This window comes from Fundulus heteroclitus, chromosome 23 (genome assembly GCF_011125445.2).
Source record: "Fundulus heteroclitus isolate FHET01 chromosome 23, MU-UCD_Fhet_4.1, whole genome shotgun sequence".
In the NCBI taxonomy this organism is placed as follows: domain Eukaryota; kingdom Metazoa; phylum Chordata; class Actinopteri; order Cyprinodontiformes; family Fundulidae; genus Fundulus; species Fundulus heteroclitus.
In genome coordinates this window covers 28,579,786-28,605,363 of record NC_046383.1, presented here as the reverse complement: position 1 = coordinate 28,605,363, position 25,578 = coordinate 28,579,786, and the positions used below count along the sequence as shown (strand labels likewise).

Below are 25,578 nucleotides of genomic sequence, written 5' to 3'. Positions count from 1 at the left end.
TCTGAATAGGATGCCTCTCCAAAACTTTATTTTGAAAGATTTATGGACACGTCTCATTGGAGTAGTTTCTGTAAGGATCATATATATCCCATCTGGCTTGAGAATGACTTGGAATCTCTCTTGAGGCACTGAGGATGCACATTCAGGACCTGGTGACCCTCTTCCAAGACCAATCATGTCGTTTAAATCTTGAAAAGGTATATATATATATATATATATATATATATATATATATATAAACATTGTTTAATATTCATTTGCTTTCTAATGAGTACAAATGTGTCATCAAAAATAACCACTGTGCCACAGTCTAAATATACTCACATCATCTTGATCAATGTATTTTGTTAGCCTTCCCAGAATAGTTTACAGAGTCAAAATGAAAATAAAGTGCTGAATCTACACAAAAGAAACACATTTTTTTTAATTCATAACTACATTTACTTCACAAACCCTTGGAACGTCTTGAGCAACATGGGACTAAATAAATAAATAAATAAAATAAATGTGTTTAAGACTGTCTCAAATCTTCATTTGCTTCAGAGGTCCGCGAAGGCAGCTAGTTCATGCAGGAGAAGAGCAAAGGACGGACGATCTTCAGGTTTCTAGGAAACACAAGCAGTGAATTATGAGTGCTGCGATTTATCTGTTACATTATTTGGCAGGTTTTTGTTTTTGTTGTTGTTGTTTTTTTACACTGTACACGTTCCTACCTCCTTCCAGCACCACTCCATCAGCATGTGGACCTGGTCAGGGGCCAAACGCGGCTTCAGGAGCCTCATGCCTGCGTTTAGGGACTCCACGACCTCTGCATTAGAGCGGTTCTCGTAGGGAAGACGCCCCTCGTTGTAAATCTCCCACATAAGTACACCTGATGGGTGAACAGCCACGGTCAAGTTGTCTTCAAACATACAAACCCTTTAGTGACATTGCCTTAAAAAAAAACATCAAGCAGTAAGATGACCAAATCAGTAATATTAAAAATTTTATCTAAATAGAATACAATAGGCTTGGTTTCAACATACTTTTATTCTTTAGTCTGGCTTTGGTGGAGATTATTTAGAGAGAAGGTCATCGTAACAAGAGCTATAACAAATATAAGACATATCTTCATCGTTTCTGTTAAATAATATTTTTTTAGGCTTTTTATGTCATTAAAATCCACATTTTTATCAAATTAAAAGGAGACTTGTTTTAAAAAAAATTAGCTTTTTTTTCAGAGGGAGACCAGCCTGGACTTTCTCAAAAATTTTTAACAATTCCTGAACTTCCTCAGCTGGATTCAGTTTTGTGAAGAAGTTCTTCACAAAAGATTTAGTTTTTCAACCAGTCATCCTGATATGATCTACCCGCCACAGGCGAGTCTTCCTAATTCAGTGCAGTTAAGTTACTTTGAGCCTTCTGCCAGTCTTCCTAATTTAGTACATCAAATTTAGGTAATCTGATTAACAATTTAAAGTTGTGAGTTCCTGTTAGTAAAGGAAATAGACAAAATCCTGGATGAATTATTGAAAAGAGAGATCACATCCTGCGTTGTGACGGAAGGAGTAAGCTCTGTTATCGGAGGACAGGCAGAAGAATTTGAATAGATTTGCCTTTAAGCTTCCTTAATTCCCCAGTCCCTTCAGTAGTATACTGCCATGTAATATCATTTGGATCACAGAGCACATAGTTCTTAATATGTTGTCCATGGCGATGCCTTGGTAATCTTCTAACTAGGGCTTGGACAATGTTTCAAGATTTTAAAAACATATATTTTTTAAAGAAATATAAGATGATGAGACTATATCGTTTAGATAGAGATTGTCTAATTTGCGTTATAATTATAATTTTAAGTATTCCAGTAGGTTTTGTTTTTTCAGCTATTTGTCATATTTTTCTACAGCTGTTTGTTTAAAAATGTCCCTGTGAGACATTTGGGATAAAGCTTTGATTCAGAGATGCTTTTCTTTTCTAATTAGCTACTTTATGAAAAGAAAAACATATCGGGCTAAATATTGTATATTTATATATTGAGATATTATCTTGGGTCCATATCGCCCAGCCCTACTTCTAACAACCTAGCATCAGTTTATAGCAGTGACAAGAAACTCCAAGAAACGTGCAATACCTGTTAACATTAAAACAGCATCTGCTTTCCTTTTATGGGGCATTGTAAAGGCCATTTATGGAATAAGTTAAAAAACAAATAACGAGCAGGACAACAGCTTAAGTTGCTATGTGTTCACATAAGGACCAAACTCAATTCCTTCATTCCTTTTTTTTTTTTTTCAAACATCCTTCATATTCTGGAGTCAGGCCGGTAGAATAGGAGCTATAGAGTATTTTTCTTAAACTGTGGTGATGTTTTTTGTTGGTCTGCATGACAAAAGAATTCCTGATCTCAAGTCTATTTAAACAATTTGCATTTAGCTGCCTGTCTTTTGTCTCCTGACAGTTCTAACTTTCCACTGATCCTGTAAAACATCTTGCTAGCATTGCCCAAAACGTACATCTTTGCAGTCAGGCAGTCAATGAAGAAAGGTGGGTTTAAATGCCAAAGGCTTCTTAAAGTGCATGTAAACTGTTGCATCACTTGGAAAAACATTTAGGACCTTCATTGGAAAATGTGTGGGAAAAAAAGCTGCAAATCTGCATGTGCTCCAGCAGCACCAGTGATTTAACCTTTCATACTGTCTCGTTCACAAGCCAGACAGCTTCTGTTGAAGGTGGGCCAGAGAACATGGTGCAAACAATTCTCTGCCTTGACTGACCGGATCACCGCGTGGTTTTCCACATTAGTGAGGTAGAGTTGGAGAAAATGTTCTTCCGGGTTTCTGAAGAAATCTGCTTTGTTTTAAGAGTAGTTTTATTGAAACCAACAAGGATGAATGCTTTGTAGAGTTGGTAAAAAAAAAAAAAAAACATTTCGGATCTGTTTCTATGATTTCAATCTGACTTTTTTGCAGCCTAAATGCTACACCGGTAACAATATTAAGACGATCTGTACTTCAGAAATAAATTAATTTGCCACTGTTTTGTTGATTCATGTTAAAATGTGTTAATCTGACTGGCAGTATCAAACAGAAGGCATAGATATTAGGGATGTAAATCACCAGCTTTATCACAATACGATGTTATTTAGATTTTTTTGCATAACAATACGAAATTTGCCAATATCGTCGATGTGATCGATATGATCGATATGAGCTGCCCATTTAACACTATTATTTAGTGTTAGATATAAACTCTCAAAAACCAAAAAAAAAAAATATGATTTTACCATTTAACTTCTTAGCTCTTACAGCCCCCAGGCATTTAAATCAAACATAGTATTATTTTAATTAAAAAAATAAATAATAATATGAAGAATAACAGATCACCTGTTTACTTTAGACTCATGCCTCGTTCAAAATAAAGGTGTATCTTAAAAATAACGACATGGATCATAATTTTAATTTTGCATCAAGGATCGTTAATCCTTTAATTGATATATGATGTGTTTTTATCTATTTTTTTGTATGGTGACCTTGGGTGTTTTTAAATAAAATATATTATTATTATTATTATTATTATTATTATTATTATTATTATTATTATTATTATTATTATCATTATTATTATTATTATTATTATTATTATTATTATATCAATGTGAATTGATGTATTGTTACACTCCTACTAGATATAATCCTTTTTTTATGTATTATGAATCCAAAGCATTTTTTTATCCTTCATATGATTTGCAGGATTAAGAACATTATTCCATGCTTTCATTTATATTGTGAATTGTTTTCTAGACAACATTTTAAAACTCATTCTTAATTATTTTTCTTTCTTATGAAGTTCCAATGGAAGTTTTTCCTTCCTGTTAAAGGGGAGTTTTTCTTTCCACTGTCGCTTCATGCTTGCTCGGTATGAGGGATTGCTGCAAAGCCATGGACAATGTAGACGACTCTCCCTGTGGCTCTACGCTTCTTCAGGAGGAGTGAATGCTGCTTGTCAAGACCTTGATGCCATTAACTGGGTTACCTTATATAGGAATTTTTTTTGACCAATCTGTATAATCTAATTGAATTTGACTTTGGAAAGTGCCTGGAGATGACATGTTTCATGAATTGCCGCTATATAAATAAAATTGAATTGAATTGAAAACCAGGCAAGTGATAGGCTGATGAATAGCTTAACACACCAAATGACCAGACGTCAGACTTGCTGCTGAACTTGGAGTACTTGATGACCTCTGGGGCGGACCACTTGACGGGAAACTTGGAGCCTTGGGAGCTTGTGTACTGGTCGTCAAGAACATATCTTCAACATACAGTGGGGTGGACAAAACAGAGAATTATACACACACAACGCCATGATACAGCAAAGGAGCTTTAGAGACTGTGATGCTAGCCTACCTGGTCATGCCAAAATCAGACACCTTCACCTCATTGTTTTTCGCGACAAGACAGTTCCTAGCAGCCTGCAGGACCAAGAAAAACCTTCTTGAAACATAAAAGAGATACAAGAAGAACAGGCAGGAAACCCTGTTTTCCTTTGTTTTACCAGATCTCTGTGGATGAAGTTGGAGCTCTCCAGGTAGGCCATCCCTTCACTGACATCCAGACACATTCCCAGCATCAGATCCTGGGGCAAATGTCCTTTCTTCTCCCGCAAGTAGTCCGACAGGCAGCCGCCCTCCATGTACTCGAACACCAGACACATGGGGGAGCGCTGGGTGCACACGCCGTACAGCTGCACAAGCTTACAGTGAGACAGCCTCCTGTCGGGAGCACACGCATGCTTCACCAGGCTGCTCTCCGGCCCACGCGGAACACCCCGGCACACGTCATACTTACATCATAACCATGGCCTCCTCTTTGAACTCCTCATTGGACATGCAGTCCTCTCTAACCATCTTCACCGCCACCTTCCTGTCCATCCACTTCCCCTCCAGCACGAGGCCGAACTGTCCACTGCCGATCTCCTGACCCAGAATCAGCTCCTCGGGGTCTATCTCCCATTGATCTGTAAAGATCAGCAAACAAGCGCTAAAGAACCACACTAACGATACCTTTCACTTAGACAGTTTTTTCAATCAATCTTTTTATTCATTAAGAGAGAATTAAACCTAAACTTTTTTTTTCTTTCTTTCCTGTCAGAGAGTCTGGCTTTTGTTCAACAATGTAATCTTGAAAAGTGACTAAGGTCAAGATTTATTTCTTCAGTGTTGTATTTTTTTAATTTTTTCCCTGTCACAAGGACGCACTGCCTGTGTGCATTGTGTGCTTCAGCGTGCGCTCAACTAAATAAGCTAGTAAAAGACAACGGTCGTGGCATCAAACGCTGGGAGACGAGAGAAATTCCTTTTTTTGCACCAGGTGCCAAGAACAAAAACAGAGGATCTTCCTGGCTAGGACATACTTCTCAAGAACCCCTGAGACGACCTCATTAGACACTTCCGCTGCAATGTTAGTCAGGGTAGTACGCACGGCCACTCAAAAACAGATCAAATTACTCAATGTTTGTTGAACAGGTTACAAGACAGAAAAAAAAAACTTTGGCTAGAGGAATTTTCAAGAAGAATTTAAAACCACTTCTAAACCTAGCTGCACATGTCCTTTGGTTCTTGCAGCAGTGACAGCGGAAACACTTCCTCTGTCCTCGCAGGTTATCTATAGGCCTCATGCCTCAGCTTATCATCAGCGTTCCGCCAAGTTTGGGGACAGATTGCGTAAATGTCCCCTTTGAAATGTTACAAGAACGCAAGACTACCTGAAAGACAATATTATACAACAGCAAGTGGACCAAAGAACTATGCACAGTACGGTTTGTGCAGACGACGCACTAAAAAGCCGGCTCATAACTAAAATGGACTGAAAAAGACTTCTGAATATTTAGGTTGCACATGCAACGACAGAAAGTCACGTGTTAGACAAACTGTAATGAAACTCTAAATGGTAAGCAAGTTTAACAAAAAAAGATCACTCTGTGCGCTGGTCGTTTCCCTCCTTCGCCTTTCTGCGCATAGGCCTTGGTTTAACTGCATAGGTTAACAAAACGGGTCACTCACAGGTACAACGTGGAAGTAAGGAGGGATGAAATGGTAGGAATGCAAATGTGGGAACAAACTGACTAAGCCAGAGGTTGACCCAGACCTCTCCATAACTAATCGAACCATAGAGGGAAAAAAAGCATATGCTATGGTAAGGACATGACAAAATAGGTGGTAAATATGATGGAATAACATGGTAGGGCACTGGGACAACATTTTTTGTTTATATTTAGGAAATGGTGGAAAGAAGGAAGAAAATAATCAAATCAAAATAATCATTTCAGAATGGTAAATGGTTCAATTAAGCTCTTAATAAGACTTGATTATGATGACTTAAATATAAAATTCAGTAACAATAGATGTCAAAAGTTCCTTTTTTTGTTATTATGATTACTATTATTATTATTTATTTCTACATAACTATCAGTGCCGGGAGCATAAGAGTAAAGAAGCCAGATTTATGAAATGTAAAAGATCAATTAAAAAAATCAAATCAGGGTGTGAAAAATATTTATCAGTCAGAATGTGGAAGCTGTTTTGTCAAGCTTCCTCCACAAGCACTTGATGATTTGCTAAATGCTTGTGAATATTTATGTGAATATGCTCTCATTTTGTCAGGATGAGATTGGCGGCGATAAAAATGAGCAGAGCAACAGAAGCTGGTTTAGCACGCAGGCTGCTGTGCTCCACAGCATGGGCTTCCAGTCCAGCAAAAGAAAAAAAAAAACCTGGGGTGACCTGCATTCAATGCTTCAGAGCACACTTCTGTATTAGACACACTCAGACTGCCATCCTTTCAATAAACCACAAGAGGTCAGCAACATCTTGGATGTTCGGCAGTGCAGTGGCCACTGAGCTCTGCTTGGATGTCTACAACAGCAGCACATGGTGTGACCTTTTGATGGGCCAGCAATCTCCTGGGAGCTGCGCTCTTCTTTAGAGATGGGGTGTCTCAGCCTCGTTATCAGACCTGCCAGGCAAGAAATGTGCGCAGTTATGAAACAACTTTGAGAAACGCATTCATTAGACCTGAGTCATAGGGCTTTTTTTTTTTTTTTTTTTTTTTTACGTAATCAAGAACTTCCTTCTTTTCATCTTTACATTTCAGTGCTGAATAAAGAGTGGACGCTCACCGGCAGCGTTGTGTTGGTGGTAATTGATCAGCTCGGGGATGGTGCTGAACAGGTACTTCTCTGCCAAGTAGAACGATTTATTCTCCGGGTCCGTCTGTCTTATTTGGTAATGTTTCACTCTGGGGTTCTTCTCGCCGTTAGATCTAAGCACGATAAGTGTTCAAATGCAAGCACAAAAATTTCAAAGAAAGCAAAGGCAAATGACAACAAGGAGGTTACACACCAACCGGGACTGTAATCACTGCAGCAGGTTATTCTTGCCGTTTGCAGTGTCTAATCGTGTAACTCATAATTCCACCTTTCTTCTTATACTGTGAAAACTCAAGTAAATAAAAAATGTAGAGTTTAAGTAGAAATTGTATTCATTAGAGGGGGAAAAAACATTGTTTTCTACTAGAATATCCTGAAGTAGAACGTCCAGCAGCTATAGGCCACCTCTGATTGGCTTATAAAATAGGAAGGTTTCAGAGTGGTCTAATCAAAGTCTTGGCTTAAATCTGATCGGAAAACAGTGGGTTAATCTTATACGAAAATGTTTTTATTGACCTGAAACATTTCAAGATAAAATAAGTTAGAAATCTACACAGATAGGGATATTTTAAGGCACTTAAATATGAAGGAATAATAATAAAGAAAGAGTTAAATTACCCAGGAGCTTTGGTGAAAACTGACACCGTGTAGACTCCAGCCTGTCTTGAGTCACGCACCATGAATGCGCCTTCTTTTCCCTGAACGCAAAGCATCATGATCACATAAGAGAGTTCACATCATAAAAACAAAATCCCACCCCAAAACGGACAGAATCAAGCTTTTGTTGTGTTTTTAATATCAATTATGGCTTCGGCCGTCGTGACACCCGCAGTCCTATCAGAAGCAAACACTGGAGATGGTGATGGACAGCCCCCCCCCCCCCCCCCCCCCCCACCCCCACACACACACACCTCCTGCTTGCAAGGCACAGCGAAGCAATCAGCGGCAGGAAATTCAACATTGGAGGAAACACTGTGGTTGTGAGAATTTTTGCATCTCCCACTGTCATGTAAGATTGTCAGTTTGCAGGTGCATTAATTTTTGCAAAAGCAAGATTGCTGTAGGTGGCACAGTCACAACAAAAGTGCGTTTTCCCCCCACGAGCAGAAGCATCGTGCTAGTTGTCGTCAATAGTTATTATTTGGAAAATGTGTGTTCTGTAAAGATTGCATTTCATCACCTCTTTCAATAACAATTCCTCGGCCTCCCATCTGCTAATGTGCTTGTTGTACCAGCTGCAAGAAATAACAACAAAAAACAATTAATAATAATAATAATAAAAAAAAAAAATTCAAGGAGTAAATGAAGACTTCTAACGATCTGTTTGCAGCAAAAAAGAGTCAGCGAGAGGAAAATAAACTCACTCAAATCGCTCAAAGTTCGTGCCACTTTTCTCAGCTACGTATGTGCTGGGCACAAACCCTGCATGTCTGGTAAATGGTCAAAGAAACACAGAACAGCAGGTAAAACGTGTTTTTTTTTTTTTTTTTGTCTTTTGAAACAAATTCTAATTAAAGAACAAACTCAAGTGTCAGACGGTTGTAGCTTTACCCCCTGTCGTCCTGCACGGTCCACCAGTCTGAGTGGGAACTGTTGATCAGCCGATACTCTCGATCTTTCTGAAGAGGCAAATCGTCGTCTCTCATTGGCACGTAGTCTTGCAGAGCGATGACCATCTTATCGCCTGAATCATCGAGCCCCATCTGCCGAAGATATGACAAGCTGAGCAGCAGCGTGACACCTCTGAAGCAAAAGACGACTTTAATAAAAAAAAAAAAAGAAGCATGCTTTATCTGATTGCACACAGTCAGGCTTAAAATAAAGGTTTATAGTTCCTGCTTCTTCAAAGCATTAGCTTTGCTTTCCTTTATATTTCCTTAAACCAGATTTATCACCGGAATAGCCAATTTCCTAAGAAATCGAGCAGTTTATTAATTTATTTTTTAGATTAGGCCTATGCCGAAGCAAACTTTTGCTCTGTACATTCAGGCAAGGCCTGGGGATCACATTACGCGAGCAATAAAAGTTAACAAACTGAGCAACATGCATCATGGGTTCCACCCACCACTTTAGTCAGTAAAAGTCAGTGCAGCCTGTGAGCTGCTGATCATTGATTAGATGAAGAGACTTGAAAATGTCTGGTGATATAAATAGCTCTTGTGAAATGGCAAACCAAAGCCGGTAACGCTTTACAATAAGGTACACAAAATTGTGTTAACTACAACACACAGCCCAGCCTTCTTATGGGACTGCAGGTTAGTTACCTGGGAAACAAAGAGGAACCAATCAGAGTAGTTAACCAGTACTTACAGGGGAACACACAGCCAAACCTTATTAACCAGTACTATATCATAGAAATTGTATCTAACGGATCAGTTAACGATATGTTTTATATGTAAGAGATCAAAAAAAGGTATGGTTAACATTAGATAATAGTCAGGTACTGATTATAATTAATGATTGGTTCCTCAGGACGTAGTACTTGGTATGATGCTTTACTACATGAAGTTAACAAAATAGTAGCCAGGCAATGATTTGGTGCTCAGTAAGTGATAGTCAGACATAGTTAAGATGAAAGTAGTACAAGAAAATGAATTGCTAATGTCTTTTATCAATAGGTTTACGAAAGAGAGAATCCATTGAAATCAGTCATCACTAGGAATCAGTTTTTTGACAATTGCCAGCTGTGACCTCATTGTTGCAGGGTTTACTCAGAACCCAAGTTAAGAACTTCTTCACTGTTTCTTCACTGTTTCTAACTAACCAGTAGTCCTCTAATAAGGCTGGGCTGTGTGTTCCCCAGTCAGTGCTGGTTAACTACCAATTAGTACATGATTAGTTCCCAAGGCGTTCCCCAGCAGATAATCAAATTTTGTGTACCTTATTGTTACCATAAAGTTAAAAGAAAAGGTGTCTACTACTCTTAACAACCTCATTAGGAATGTTTGGAGCATAGATAAGGTTTAGAGACCGATACCTCTAGATCCGGTAGCTGGGGAAGAGGCTTTTTAGATGCTGTGGGAAGACAAGACACTTAATTTTAGGGCAGCTTAGATAGACCAAAAACTCAAAGCAAGGATTTTCTGGAAAGCATGCATTTAAAATAACATGGTAAGATCAATGAAGTTATTATTATTATTATTTTATTTTTTTGCTCAAGTATTCATTTGCCTTTTGTCACATTACAACCAAAAACTTCAGCAATTTTTCTTTGGGTTTTTGTGTGACAGAGCAAGAAAAAAGTGGAAGAAAAATAATCTGCGTTAATACAGGAGCACCAGCGCTACTGCATTCAATTTAAACACACACCGGCTCCCACTCGGTTATTCTTGGGGGTTCTCCGTCTGATGTTGTATTGCAGCGATGTTTGTGGTGGAAATAAAAAATGAAAGAGGTTGAAAAATGTCCTTAAGGTTTGTCAGTCTGGTTAAATACAGGACAGCACAAATAATGTATAAATTAAGATACAAAGTGCCGGTGTTAAATTCACATACGATTTGTTTTGCTTTTAATTGACATAAATGAAAGCTGTAATCTCAAGAAAAAAAAAAAGAACAACTAATCTTTAGATTTTTTTGTGTTAGAACCACTAGGACAACTTTTTTGTGGAGTGAAACTGTGGAATCATCTCAATGCAGAAATACAGGAATGTTCAAACATAACCCAGTTGAGAAAATAATAATAAAAAGATTTACAGACTTTGCACTGAAACAGCATTTTGTTGATGAGTGCCTGACCTATTCATAGGTCGTGTGTTATATCTGTGGTAATGCATGTATGTGTAAAAATGTCTAGTTTTGAGGATTTGTGTGTATGCATGTGTGGGTGACAAAAAATAATCTAACTTCTAACACCAGAATAAGCCTATTTTATCCATATTAAAGACACTACAGAATGTTTAAGCATAATTATAATACCTAATAGCTGCCGATGGAGCCATCATTAGAGGAGGACAGTTCTGATTAAGAGGACCTGGGTTAGGGTTTAATAAGTTTATACGTCTTCCTATCCCGTTTCGAACATAACATGAATCTGCTGTGAATTCTGTGTAATCTCAGTTGTTGTCATAATTGTTTGTTCTTTTAATTTTTTTCCAATTATATTCAAAATAAACAATCAAATAATCAATAAAAAATATTTCTGGTGATTGATTTCTCTCGTGATTAGCTTTTCTGGTGAGAGACATGGTTTAGGTGATGATATAAAGAAGGAATGCTAGGCTAATATTTTCAAGTTATGCAACAGTGAAACAAAACGCAAGTTATGGTAAATTTCTTTGATGTGATAAGTATTTTATTTACGTCTTATGCTAGGCTTTGCCAGCTTCTGACATAATTAGCCACACTTCCACCGACCCTACTCGTTTTAGCTCGCCCGTCCCGGCTCCTCTCTAGTCGGTCTAACTTTGCGTGGCTTGTGTTGTGACTAGCCTAGAAATGCCAGAGGGAAATTTCTTCTGTGCGTTGCTTTAGCCACCGTCCCGCGCCCTGTTTGTGACATTTACACTTTACAGAAATCTGTGAGACATGGTAAATGATAAAAAAAATCATTATAAATAAAAACATAAACAAAAGAAAAAACACAAATAATGTTTAAAAAATGTAATATGCCAGATGGTCTTGGATTTTTTTAAGGTTAAAATAGTCCATTGGAATAAATATCTGTATCACACATCAGCTTAAACTAATAAAAAATAATTTTCACAGAGTTAAAATTTGCAGTTTTATGAGGTTTTTCCCGCACACGCTGTCTCTCTATTTTTTTGCCTCAGCCATTGCAGGAGCGATGAGAACACGCTATTAGCTGTAAAGATTTTTTTACCGCAGCAAAATTATGTCAGTGAGGAAAACTTTCAGACGTTCCTGAGTACGAGCTGCTTTTCAGCGGGCACCTCTAAAGCACCCCTCTGCTCCCCCCCCGGCTGTTCTCTGTCTGAAAGGAAGACAGCCGCTGCTTTCTACCGCATGAGGTGGATGGTTGGACACTTCAGAGACAAACCTCGGCAGCTTTCAGTTTGTGAAAAATGAGAGAAAGACGCGGGTCTGCATATAGAAAGCTGGAATGTCCTTTCTCTTTTTATTTTCTTTTTTCTCCTTCAGGAATGGTTCATGGTTTGTAAATAGTAAAACTTTCGGTTTGACCGACTCCGTTCATAGTGGTGCTCATTTCTCCTGCCCTCGGCCAATCACTGAAAAGCAGTGAGTTCATGTAAAACTTCTCTCGAGTCAGCTCGGTTTGACCCTGTTCTTGAGTAGGGCCGGAGAAACCCGTGCTGGCCCTGAAAAAAAAAATGCTCCTGAAACACTTGCAGGCGGGAGGAGCAGAGTCGTGCATGGCCAGATCTGGCCAGTGGAACTGGAGCTATTATGGGGTGACTGAATTTGGCCAGAATCCACAGATCTGTTCTGACGATTCCAAATTCAGCGTCAAAAGGTGTGTTGTGATGCCACGCTCTGAATGTTGGCTCCCATTGACTGGGCCTTTCTGCAATGTGAATAGGATTTGATTTAAATCGGTGCATTGTGGCTTTAGCTATATGTTTGGCAATATTGTTTTGGGTGAAGGTGAAACCTTCATCCCAAGTCTTTGGCAGCTTCTAACGGGTTTTCCTCCAGGATTGCCCTGTTTCTAGCTTCCTAAATCTACCCAGAAACTCTGAGCAGTTTCTCAGTCTGTGTGACTTACAGCAGTGTTTTTCAACTAGAAGGCACTCTGGCCTGCATTGTTTTAGCTGTTCCCCTGGTTTAGCGCACCTTTCTGAACTGCGATCATCTGAATCCGGTGTGATGAAGCTGAGAACATTCAAAACAACTGTGTGCGTTGAGGATCACGGTTGAAAAACACTAGCCTACAGCCACCACCATTTTTTTTTTACACTGAGCCTAGTATGGGTGTTAAGCCGGGGAAAAAATGACACAGGACTTAAAGATGTCATATTAAAAATGTTAGATGGAGACAAACAATTTGCTGTGGCGACTCCTGAAAGAGAACAGCAAATAGAAGGCGACTTAAAAATGTCATATTGCGCAAGCTAGACGTGACTGTAAGTCCTGTCATGCTAAAAAGATGAAAGATCCCTGACTGCACGGCTTGTTCCTTGCTGCTGCAGAATTGTGTCAGAAAGATCCAACAGACATTAAATACAGCCGCGAATACACAGTTGGACTCTGAAAGGGAGGAAAATGATAGAAAAGAGAGGGCAGTAGAAAAAGCTAACGCCTGGGCAAAGGAACTCAAAATCAGATGTTGGCCACAGCGGCATCCACACTGCACAGTTTTCCTGGAAAATTTCCAACACCACTTGAAAATTCCCTTAATTTGTCTTTGATTGGCAAAAGAGCATTAAGGGGCGTTTCATAATGAATGCACCAACACAATAATAACCAATATCATAATAACTACAGACCAGTATCATTACTTGATATTTTCCTTTGTGATTAAAAATGCATTCTAAGACCACTGTGAACTAAGTTTAGCTTCCGGCATGCAAACCATTTAGCATATCGACCAAAAACAGTCATTTTGGCCTCATCAGACCAGAGCACCTTTATCCACATCTTTGCTGATTCAACTACATGACTTGTGGTAAACCTAGTTGCCCCATACACAGTTTCTCCCACCTGAGCTGTGGATCTTTGCAGCTGCTCCAGTATTACCAAGGGTCTCTTGACTACTTCTTTGGTTACTGTTCTGTTTGGCCTTTGTCTAATTCTTTGTGGATGGCCACATTTTGGCAGGTTTGCAGTTTTTGGATTTTTATTTGTAAAAAAGAAATGTTTTTAAAAACTATAGTTTTCCTTTTACTTCACAACTATTCGCTCATTTTTGTTTGTCTATAAACATAAATATGTTGATGTTTGTAGTTGTAATGTGACAAAATCTGAATACGTTCAAGCTGCTGTATTTGAATCACTTGTTCAAAAGAAGAAGACAGAATAATGACATCATTGTAAAAATTAGGACCTATCTGTGTGCGTGTTTATATTAAAAAATCTAAGCAATGCCATGTTCAAAATGTGCATTTAACACAAAGAAGAAGAAACAAATACGGACCGTAACCCACAGGGTCGTAGATTTGACAGCCTGCTGCCAGCTTCTCAGTTTGGTGGCAGCATCTCCATTTTCCCTCCATCCAGAAGTTTGGGTGATACTTTGTAACCAAATTGTTGTGCTTCGTCTCTGCATAAAATGAAAACAAAAATGGTACGTTGCGACCAGTCGTATCCTAACGCATTTGTGCCACGGGAATTTCTGATGATTCGCCGGGGCGGAAATACATTACCCTCTTTGAGGGCTCGGACCCATCTCTGACGGCAGTCATTGTCTGGGGCGAAGATGTAGAGGTAATAACTGTCATGAAAAACCTGCAAGGACATTAAGCTTTCTTTAATATTGGCTGTAACACACACAGTGTATCTTTTTGTGGTATAAATTATCTTTGGGGAAATGATAGCATTTACCTGAAAAGGGTACTTGTTGTTGCATGGTATCGGGATATCACTGCAGACAATCTCCACACATTTAATCCTGGACAGCTCGATGCAACCTTTCAGCATGGGCTTTTTCTGCAAGAGCATTCTTCCTGATGTTATGCTTAGTTTATAATGCACTCATGCCATTAAAATTAGGGCTGGCAGTCAAAATATGATATTTCCTAACCAAGCCACATGACACCTATCTGCGAAGAAAAACACAAGTGAGGACTTACCCCCGAACGGCGTTCAGAATATTTCAGGTCCTGAGTGTCTAGAACAAAGAACCTCTCCTTGTAGTTACTTGGTGATGTTCTTTTCTTTTGTTGAGATTTTTTGATCATAGTTCCCTTCAATATCACCCTGGGGAACATTGTAACGGCTTCGAAGAACACAGCGTGCAAACTGTGAATGGTTTTTACCATGGGCGAGAGCTTCAGTGTGCCTCGCAGCGGCAGGAGAAAAAAAAAAAAAAGAGTTGTGGATGATAACTTTATAGATGCGTGGCGCTTCCGGCATCAAGCTGCTGCACACAGTAAACCACATCCTTGCGGCAACAAATAGGTTGTGCAAGGAAATACACACTGTTGTGCATGCAGGCAAACACACATTGTACATGCATATACGCTTTCACTTACATGAGAGAGGTACTGTGTTGCAAGAAAAAAACAGAAAAACTTTTTGAAGATTTTCCACCAAAAAGAAGGAGGGTAATGATGATGAGTAGCGTTAGCGAAACCAGTCAGCACTTCCAAAATCAAGGAATAATAATTTAGAAAAAGTGTTTGTGCTACATGTTGTGTGTGTGTGTTCATGTGCGTTCGTGTGTGTGTTTATGACACCGATATTTGAACAGGGATATCCAATATCAGTTTTAACAATACAAGACATAAATAAGCAATAGACATTGAAGAAAGATATTTTAATTTTTTCTGTAAAATGTATTAACAAAATAAATCAAATTAGGCAACCTAAAGGTTGTTTAACCTGTTTGAACCTCAGACGTTTAGTTTAGGCTCCCCTTGACCTTTGCAGTAAGTGTAAACTCCACGGTAAGATCAAAAGAGCTGTTGGTGGCCATATTTTAGTGGCTTTGTTGCAGCTTATGAGTCGGGTAAGGGATTTAAAGAAGTCTCAAAATAATTTGAAATCAATCCCCTGTATAGAGAATAGTCTACAAGTAGAGGACATTCTAAGCAAGTGCCAACATGCCCTGTTCCAGCAAGATACTGAAAGAAGCCCCCCAAAACCCTAATATGTCATTATAACTCTTACAGCAAGCTCTTGCTACTGTCTGTTTAATCAGGACAAGTCTGCACAAGTTTAACTTTCATGGGAGGTGGATGAGGAGTACTCCGTGGAAAAAAAAAGTTTGGAAAATAAAACTTTTATAAGAGGTAACCAGAGTAAGGCTCAGGGGCTATTTTTCAGTCCTCTAAATTTTCTGTGAACCGCCTGAAAGGACTTGAGGAAGATACAAATTTAGAGCGCAAACTTTGGCAGATGCAAAAGTTCATTTTATTTAATTAATTTTTTTCATTTTTGCTGACAAATTGAAATCCGAATAAAAAACTTCTTAAAATGTACATTTTATGTACAATACAAGCTATTTGTCCTTAAACAACAACTTTTTTTGCTTTCATTTAATTTCATAGTAAACAGGACCACAAGCATCCAGTGACTTTTTTTTTTTCCAAAGCAGACCTTGCTTAACCTGACTCAAGCCAGACGCATTTTGCTCCGCCTAGCTCATGTGAGTGGAGCTAGGCGGAGCAACATACGTCTGGCGTGAGTCAGGTTAGACCTTGCCACACCAATCCAGGAAATTTGTTAAAATACAGAGAGTGTTGAAGTAAGAGGGAGTTCTTGCATGTGGGAGGAGTTTGTGAAGGATATGATTGTTCTGACTGACTATTTGGGGTGGGATTTGAAAAAGCCATTAGGGTTGTATTTAATTTACTCTTCCAGTCTGTGCTCTCATCACCTCGCCCTTACCCTCCCACTCAACTTTTCCAAAATTTAGAAATGGAGATGGTTAAGGTTAGCAGTGGTGGGCTGTCAAAATGGGAGGGCTTGGGTGCAGACCTTTTTAAAATTGTAAGAAAAAAATGTTAGCACAGTAAACATTAATTAAAAAAGCAAGGAATGACTTTTGATTTTTCAGCATTCCAATCCCATTTTGTTTTAATTCTTTGATGTAGACCTCCTAATTTTAATGTTTCAATACTGAAGGGCGCCGGACAAATGAGCCTCTGTGCAGCTTCCAACACTTTTGGCTTCCATGTGACTTAATGCCTGTCTCAAATTGGCAATGTAATATACTCTTCGGGGCGCAGAGATCTGCGGCTGTGGTCAGTCAGCACTTTTTGTGTCATTCTTCATCTAATCAGAGCAAAGCAAAACAAAAGTCACGCCCCTGGCAGTGTAGATGTGCAGGCACTAATGTCACTCAATATGAGGGCAAACAAAAGAGTCAGACTCAACACAGGAGACAATGAAGCAGCAAAATAAAATTTGGTCTGGATGTATTAATCAGCAAAAACTAGGGTTCTCTGGAGAAAACCCTAGAAAGCATATCTGGCAGGCTTGATATTACCAACAAACGTGGACCAAATAAGTGATTGCTTACAAGTGTGCTGCCTGCAGCTGACCACCCCACCCTCCAGCACTGATCCCCAGAAAGAGAAGGAAATCACACCAGCACACAAACAGACAGACTCAGACTCCATGATCATGACATGAAGGTCCATCATTAGAAACGCCAACCACAACCTTCAGTTGCAACATCTGGAGCCACAACTGCTCCACTGCAACCTTCCGCTGCAATATATGAAGTAGGGCTGGGTCTCATCTAGGATGAGCCAATTCTATACAATTCTCGATACATAGCCCACGATACAATACAGTTCTCGATATTGCTCAGCTTGATTTGATTTGACTCCAATATCGATATTTATTACTTTAAAATTAATGTCCAAAGTTATTCAATCAACGAAACCAGCCAAATATTATATTTATGTTACATTTTTTGAACACTGATATATTAACAGGAAATTAAAGTTCGTCTGGTTCAATACATTTAACAAATCACAGAAACCAAAAATGTGCCCAAAGATCTGATTTTAGGGACGAAGGCGCTTCTAAAATCCTAAAAGCCATTCTGAAATTCGTCTCACTTGCACTTCCTCGCTGTGAACAGTAATGGCGCACTGTAATAACGCCCCCTAGGGTTTGGGAGGTATATTGAAAGCCAGAATATCGAAATCGTTTTTAAAAACATCGATATTGATTTTTGTATCGATTTTATGCACAGCACTAATCAGGAGCCACAACTGCTCCAGCGCAACCTTTTGCTGCAAAATGTGGATCTACAAGTGCACCACTGCTACCTTCTGCTGCAATTTGTGGAGCCACAAGTGCTCCACTGCAACCGTCCCCTGCAGTATTTGGAACTACAAGTGCACCACTGCAACATTCCTCGGCAACCTTCCACTAAAATATCTGATTCCACAAGTTCTCCAACACAACCTTCAGCTGATATATCTGCAACCGCATGTGCTCTGATGCAACCTTGGGCTGCAATATCTGAAGCCACAAGTAGGGGAGACTGGGGCTAGTTGTCACATGGGTAAGTTGTCACATTGCAATTATCTTCTCCATCAGAGGGTGCAACCAAAAAGTGCAATACTAGTTTTCTTCCTTTGCATGGTCAGGTCTCACGGACTGAGTGAGAAGAGGACAAGACATTGTAAGTTGAGATGAGCACTAATTGACCATTTTCCACTACCCAAAGTAAAAAATATTGACTAATTTTTTTAAATAAGCTTCATTCAGATAAAAATTCTAGCAGTTATACATATGGACTTGTTAAAGTAGATATTAAGGCATCCATCCATACCTCAGTCATTGTTCTGATTTAGCCTAACATTAAGATAGAGCTAGCATTAGCAAACATGGTCATTTGGGGCAACTTGTCACAGTCATTTTGGGGTAAGTTGTCACATGTAACAACTTGCCCCAAAATGATAATTTTCAAAAATAATGTAAATCAATACATCCTAATAAAAATGTTATTTTTACAGAAAAAAGAGTGATTTAAAAGAGAGGACGACGTGAGAAGATGGTCAGGAGTTATAAAAGAAAAACAGCATGGCCGTGCAGCACCTGACGTGATGCTGAGGGCAGTCGGGCAGGTGACCCTCGGTCACAAGTCGAACAGGAGTACAGCGAAGGACTTTAATCTCAATTACCGTACTTTGGGGTGATACTGTAAAACATTCACACCAGCGGAAATTCAGGGTCAGACAGCTATCAATCAATGTCTCATAATATTTAATTTTATTTCATGTTATTTGTACTCCTTAGGTTTTTTTATGTAGCTAAATGCATGGCAGTCTGTGAATTGATGCAAATGAAATGCATGTGAATCATCCAAGGGACACTTTTATTCTCACTAAAAATGAAAACAGGGTTGGGTTGGATCAGCAGATAAATTCCTAACATGTCAGATGATTCATGAGGTGGAGACAATCACTCATGCTCAAGAATAGCTGCGTAAAAGTGCGCGCAAATGTTAAACAATGGAAAAAGGTGACGGGAGCTTGTTTTGAGAGATTGTGCTGACTTGCTCACACATGATGATAGCTGGCTTATTAGGTGGATCAGATTGCCCTGGGCAATACATTTTTACTGGCTCCAGCCAGAAGAAAACTAGGAAGTGTCGTTCAAGTTCAAGTTCTAACTCTGCTGCAGTCCTAGCAACCAGAGCTTTTCAGATGTAGTTAACTGGCACGTTTAGTTTTTCACAGCCATCCTGAACCGTCCCATGCCAGAATATGTGTTTCATCATCCACATGTTGTTCAGATAGATAAAAGTTCTCCAAACTGTGGCTCTCACTGGCAATAAGGAGATGATTTCCATACATAATCAGAGCCACAATTACACTCATGTTGCTAGAATCCTGCTTAACTCAGGATTCTAGTATACTATCATAGTAATTATTCTTATTATAATAGCCTATAATAGGCTCTGTGCATGAATTCTGACTTATGGGTGATTTTTTTGTATGTGAGATCCTGACTCGTTTTAAAGATTTAAAGTACTTCACAAAGTGTCTGGTAACAGTCTTCCTCGTTGAGATATGGGAGGAATACTGTTAAAATGATTCGGTATACATTCAAATTATCAGCATTAAGGACTTTAGTACATCTGACTCTTTTTGTGCTGCAAGTTTCCTTAGCGGCAACTTTCAGGATGAAAGCTGGACACTTTTCCTCCCTGACTGCCCGATCATCCAGTGATCTCTCTCTCTCTCTCTCTCTCTCTCTCTCTCTCTCTCTCTCTCTCTCTCTCTCTCTCTCTCTCTCTCTCTATATATATATATATATATATATATATATATATATATATATATATATATTGGACCCTATAGATTTAGAATTGGGATGTCATTAAAATTAATTTGTGTAAAAGCAGAAAGCCAAACACATTTGGCAATGTAATGTAGAACAGAATAATTTTAATTGGAATAAAGTAGAAAATAAGATTTATTTTCCTTGTACTCTAAGGTGCAATGACATTGTAAGGTGCTTCTCACAAATTAAAAAAAACAATCCAACTTCTAAATATCATGATGGAGTCAAATATTTTTTGTTTTAAATTTTGGCTTAGCTGGTGCTCCTCCCTGCTCTTCCCTGGGATGGGGAAGACAGCTATGCCTGTGTTGGTCCCTCTTGGGCACCTTTGCTCTGGGGGCTCTTTCGGGTGTCTGGGGTTCTGGTCTCCCCAGTTTCTGCCTCAACGCTTGGGGTGGGGGTGGGGGGTCTGTGGCTCCTCACAACCTCTTTTCAACATTTTTCTTATGGATAAACCTCACATATTCAAGTGTACTCTCCCAAACAGGTGCTTGAACTCAGGTGCTTACAGAGTTACTTTTATACAGAAAACCCCTATTATTAGCTTAGTCACTTTATACATCTTGTTTTAAAGAATACTGTGTAATTTTCAGTGATTTTATCAAGGCGTTGTTTGTTTGTAACTCTAATACATTATCGGTTTGTTTTGCTTTTCTTTTTATATGTCTCTTTGAAGGTATAGAAACAGACTCTAAGGATGTCATTTTCACCTTTTCTCCCTTTTAGCATTTCATCTCATCTTTTTCTCTTCTTTTTTCTGTTCTACTTTCTGTTTTTCTGTCCATTAAACATGGCATAGTCCCAGAATAAAATCTAATAAAGCTTTATTTATTTAGAGCTCTATTGTGAAACCAGTAATGCTCCACTTGGGAAAATAAAATCTGTTGGGCTCTCTTTGGCATTCAGACTGCAATTCTTAATGCTACACTTACCAAAAAAAAAAAAAAAAAAAAAAACCCTCCAAAGATTAATAAATGACAGCAGTAACATTTACCCCAGTGGATAAATAGACAAATAAAGTTCAGTTATTTCTTTAGTTTGTAATTTTGCCTCTGCAATAAAAGATAATTATAAAAATTGCTTCTTACGCATCTTGCAATTGTGCTGGTGCTGTAGTGCAGGGGTTCCCAAACTTTCCAGCCTGCGACCCCCTAAATAATAGTGCCAGAAACTGGCGACCCCCTTTAGTATGTAATTTTTTGAGAACTCTTACAAAAAAAAAAAGCACAGTCTTCCCCCTGTGTTAAAAAAGAAATGAGGAGAAAAAAAAAGAAATGTTGAGTATCTAAAGTTATATTTTGGTATCAGTTTTACAAACAAGAAAATACAAAATCTTGTTAGCACAGCAGCATCAAATTTAAACGGTTCTGCAGACAACTTTGACTTTATCATAATAGTATGACTATTCTTGTGCACCTAATATTATGAGTTTATTTTCCTAATTTACACATAAATTACACATAATTTACACATAAATCTGACAACTTATCTAATCTTGCGACCTCCCTGGGGGACCCGGCCCCTACTTTGGGAACCCCTGCTGTAGGCCTAATGATAAACGATTTTTACCCAGGAGTGAAGAACCCCCCCCTACAAACTACACATTCTAAAATTAATTTAAACAACAATTAAGGCCAATGTAAACTTTTCTAAATAAAATAATAAAAAAAAATAAAAAAAACAAAAAAAAAAAAACATCAAAAACCTTAGCTACATATGTAAAAGTTGATAATGCAAAAAAGGTCTTATCTATTCTTATCCTAGAAATGTGGTTGCTCTTGCACAACAGTATGAAACGGGTTTGCATTCGGGAAGGAAGCCATCAATAAAACATTTTAAAACACAACTTTGGTGGCGGCATACGTGAGCAAGACAAGGAAATAATAGCTCGGTCCTTTTTTCTTATAGCTGAGACCACGTGGGCATTTCTAATGTCAGACCGCATGATCTTATTTTCTAATATGCAAGTAGATAGGTTTTATCCTTATGTTGAATCAAGAATCTTTGTTGTCACCATGTGTTACCATGGTAAAATTTCCTCTGAGGCAGACACCGGCTTAGGACATACACGGATAACATGACACACCAGACTTAATATTTACAGTTTTTTTTTACTTAAAGCATGCAAGTTTGTATCAGAGTCCAAGAAGTTTGATATCAGAACCTTTGCGAACAATATTAACCACTGTGATGTTACATGAATAATTCCTTGTTCAATGAATTTGAAGTAATGAAGCAGTTCTTCTGCAGTAATATTAAGGCTTCATTTACATAAATGTGCAACGTGAAGGACGTTTTCTTGATAAATTAGTTTCAAAGTGAAATTAGTATCTTTGAATGGGTGGGAACAAAGGCTTAGCGTGGTAGTAACCGAACTGTGATTCATATGCTGCTGCCAGGCAACGTTTACTTCCTCCTTCCTTTTGCCGCGGCCCAATCCGCGCTCTGTAAACTGTCACGAGATCAGTTCAGCCAATAGAGTGGTCACGGAGTTTGTGTCCGCTCTGCTCCGAGCTGGGAAGCTAAGCTAGCTCGGAGCTAATGGTTGAAAGATATTTTTAGCTCGTTTAAACTCTGTTATCAACACTCACACTACTGAAGAGTCGCTCGTAAGGTGCGTAGAAACGTCTTCTTGTTTACCTTTGTTAGTAGTTAGCGTTATTTTGCTTAGAGATATAGCTATTCAGCCGAGGCTAGTAGCAGTGATTAGCTTTAGTTTAGGTGGGCTTCACCTAAATCTCCAGCGACATGTCTAATGTTAGCGTCCACTCAGGATCACTAGCGACGATGTTTTATAGCTAAATAGATTTTTATGTCTATTAAAAAACCGGGCTGAGTAGACTTTTGCCAAAACATGTTAAAAGATGTGGATTACGGGCTAATTTCTGGAGGTTAAAGCAACCGCAGACGGGTAAAAAAGTAATTACCCGTCAGTATCTGTAAGCAATAAGAATCGTTTGGGCCTCTGTACATTAGTATATATCCTATAGTATTGTGCCCTGTGTTAAAACCAGTAATTGTTCCGCACAGAACTGCTAAGCTTTTTATACGTGGCCATATGGGTTTGTTTGTATTATACCGGAGCGGTAATGTTATTTGGATCTTTTTTTGAAAATTCAAAGCTCCGAGAAACTGTCAGGGTCCATGTAGTGAAATCCCTAATTATCCCTAATAACAGTCCTTTGAAACACTATTCTGTTTTTACGCCTTGATTCCTTTTTTTCTCTCCTTCAAAGTGTTACATGTACAACTTATTTATTGCTGTTTGATGTGATAGACTAACACAAAGTAACATCACCTCACGTTGAGAGGAAAATGATAAATTAGGTTTATCATAAATTTACAGATTGTATTTTGGATTTCTGATCAGCCCCCGTTAATCGGATCTAGTTTAAAAAAATAAATTTTTAAGCCATATTGCTCAGCCCTAATAGAAAATAAATTTCCTTTAAATTTTGGGGGGGAGCTAATACTCCTGAGTACTTTCAGCTTTGATTTTGGCCCACGGTGCAAAAGTTTTGGACACAACTGTTTAAATTACATTAAAAAAATCTTAGGTTTATTGGAACAAAACATTGGCCGTAGTAATCTCATACCTTTTTTGGGTAGTTGTAATATCAGCCTACTTTGCAGATTACGCGCAATGGAGGATAAACGTAAGAAACAAAATAAACACACCCCTGTTCACTAAAGAGGAAGATTAAATTAACTGTGAATGTTTCCTTTCAGTGGAGGTGATCACAAATAAAACGGGAGGTGTCGGTGAGACGTGTGTTTTTATTCGATGCGTGTCCTCTGTGTGGCCTCAGGTTTCCATCATGGGTGAACCACAGCAGGTCAGCGCCCTGCCTCCGCCACCGACGCAGTACATCAAAGAGTACACAGACGAAAACATCCGCAAAGGCCTGGCCCCCAAGCCCCCTCCCCCCATTAGAGACAACTACATGATGTTTGGCAACCAGTTCCAATGCGACGACCTCATCATCCGTCCCCTGGAGAGCCAGGGCATCGAGAGGCTTCACCCCATGCAGTTTGACCACAAGCAGGAGCTCAAGAAGCTCAACATGTCCATTCTCGTGAACTTCCTGGACTTGCTCGACATCCTCATCAAAAGCCCGGGCAGCATAAAGCGGGAGGAGAAACTGGAGGACATAAAGCTGCTGTTTGTCCACATGCACCACCTGATAAACGAGTACAGGCCTCACCAAGCCAGGGAGACGCTGAGGGTGATGATGGAGGTGCAGAAGAGGCAGAGGCTGGAAACGGCGGAGAGGTTCCAGAAGCATCTGGAGAGAGTGGTGGAGATGATCCAGGGATGCCTGGCCTCCTTGCCCGACGACCTGCCCCAGTCAGAGAGCCCGGATCTGGTTTGCGGGGCTAAGAGCGCGCCGACGGGACCTAGTTTCGGTTGTTCTTCTGGACAGGTCCCGCTGCTGAAAGCTGAACCAATGGATGTGGAGGAAGCAGGTTCCAGCTGCATGGCACCAGGTGCCCTGGACAAAAACGCTGCTGGCTCTAGAAGGGACAAAACGTGGGACAAGGACGCTGCCATGTGTGGGATAATCGACGAAATAGCTTAAAGTAGACCACGTTTAAAAAGTTTTCCTGTTTCCTTTTCTACTCCTGAAGGATGTTTTTTTTTTTTTTTTTTTGCTTTACTCCTGGTGTGAAATATTTCTGGCATTCTTTAGCTTTCTTTTGCAAATATAGTCTACCATCCATGTAAAATAGAGAATTTGCATCTGTGTAGATTAGTTATGGTGTTTCAAGGCCGTTTGAGACAATAAATGATTTTGCAATTGCAGTGTACACGTGGCACAGCGGTTTGGCGTAAATGCATAGTATCTGTGGTTTGCACGTCTTTGTCACCATGACTTGCGCATCGCGTAATCGGGTGAAAAGTCCCTGGAAGGTCAGCGCTGTATGTGCAGCCCACACCTCCACCTTTCTCTTGCTAACGCGTCCATTCAGTAAGTCTATTATTATTATTTTGCTGCTGGGTTCTCTCCCACACACAGCTGCTGTTAAAAAATGCTCACTTTTCATGTAAGAGGGGCAGCCAGTTGTCTTCATAGGTTCAGTCCTGAAAGGTCACATGCGATCATTTGAGACGGAAGGGAACGCAGAGGCAGAGAACCCAGAGGGGGAATCCGTTGACTCAACAGGTCGGCTTCTGCAGAGAATAAATAACGCCGATATGTGGCAGCGGGACGGAGGAGGTCCATTTGTTTTTTTGTTTTTTTTTTACAAAGTCTCCATAGTATTGTGTTTGCGTTAAAGGTATGTGCAGCAATGTGGGTCAGAGATGTAAGAGATGTTTTGACTGGAATCACAGTAAGACTTGAAAGACCAGCCGGTCAGAAACGGAGAAATCTGATGTTTGTCGGCTCAGAACAGCATGCTAAGCGCCACCAGTGAGGTGACATAAACTCTGGTGTGGAACTTATTGAGCAAAGAAGAACCAACATCAGCAATGTGTTTTTAATGTGGGAAAAGTTACCTACAG

General features: G+C 39.3%; 2 protein-coding genes across 2 annotated transcripts; one reads left to right on the top strand and one right to left on the bottom strand.

The window, feature by feature from the left end:
- Positions 1-400: 400 nt before the first annotated feature.
- On the bottom strand, positions 401-15,103 carry itk (IL2 inducible T cell kinase). The gene is made up of 17 exons (XM_012869919.3): positions 14,894-15,103; positions 14,646-14,750; positions 14,468-14,549; positions 14,239-14,364; positions 10,163-10,200; positions 8,737-8,888; positions 8,550-8,615; positions 8,366-8,420; positions 7,804-7,883; positions 7,156-7,298; positions 6,918-6,992; positions 4,827-4,995; positions 4,534-4,750; positions 4,386-4,450; positions 4,172-4,290; positions 714-871; positions 401-605 (listed from the first exon to the last, which is right to left on the bottom strand). Exons 1-17 carry the CDS (start codon positions 15,080-15,082, stop codon positions 540-542), a joined length of 1,905 nt encoding a protein of 634 aa, XP_012725373.1. The 5' UTR covers positions 15,083-15,103; the 3' UTR covers positions 401-539.
- A 7,430-nt stretch (positions 15,104-22,533) lies between these two features.
- Positions 22,534-24,881, top strand: med7 (mediator complex subunit 7). Its single transcript, XM_012869920.3, has 2 exons — positions 22,534-22,686; positions 23,882-24,881. Exon 2 carries the CDS (start codon positions 23,891-23,893, stop codon positions 24,650-24,652), a length of 762 nt encoding a protein of 253 aa, XP_012725374.2. The 5' UTR covers positions 22,534-22,686; positions 23,882-23,890; the 3' UTR covers positions 24,653-24,881.
- The last annotated feature ends 697 nt before the right edge of the window (positions 24,882-25,578 follow it).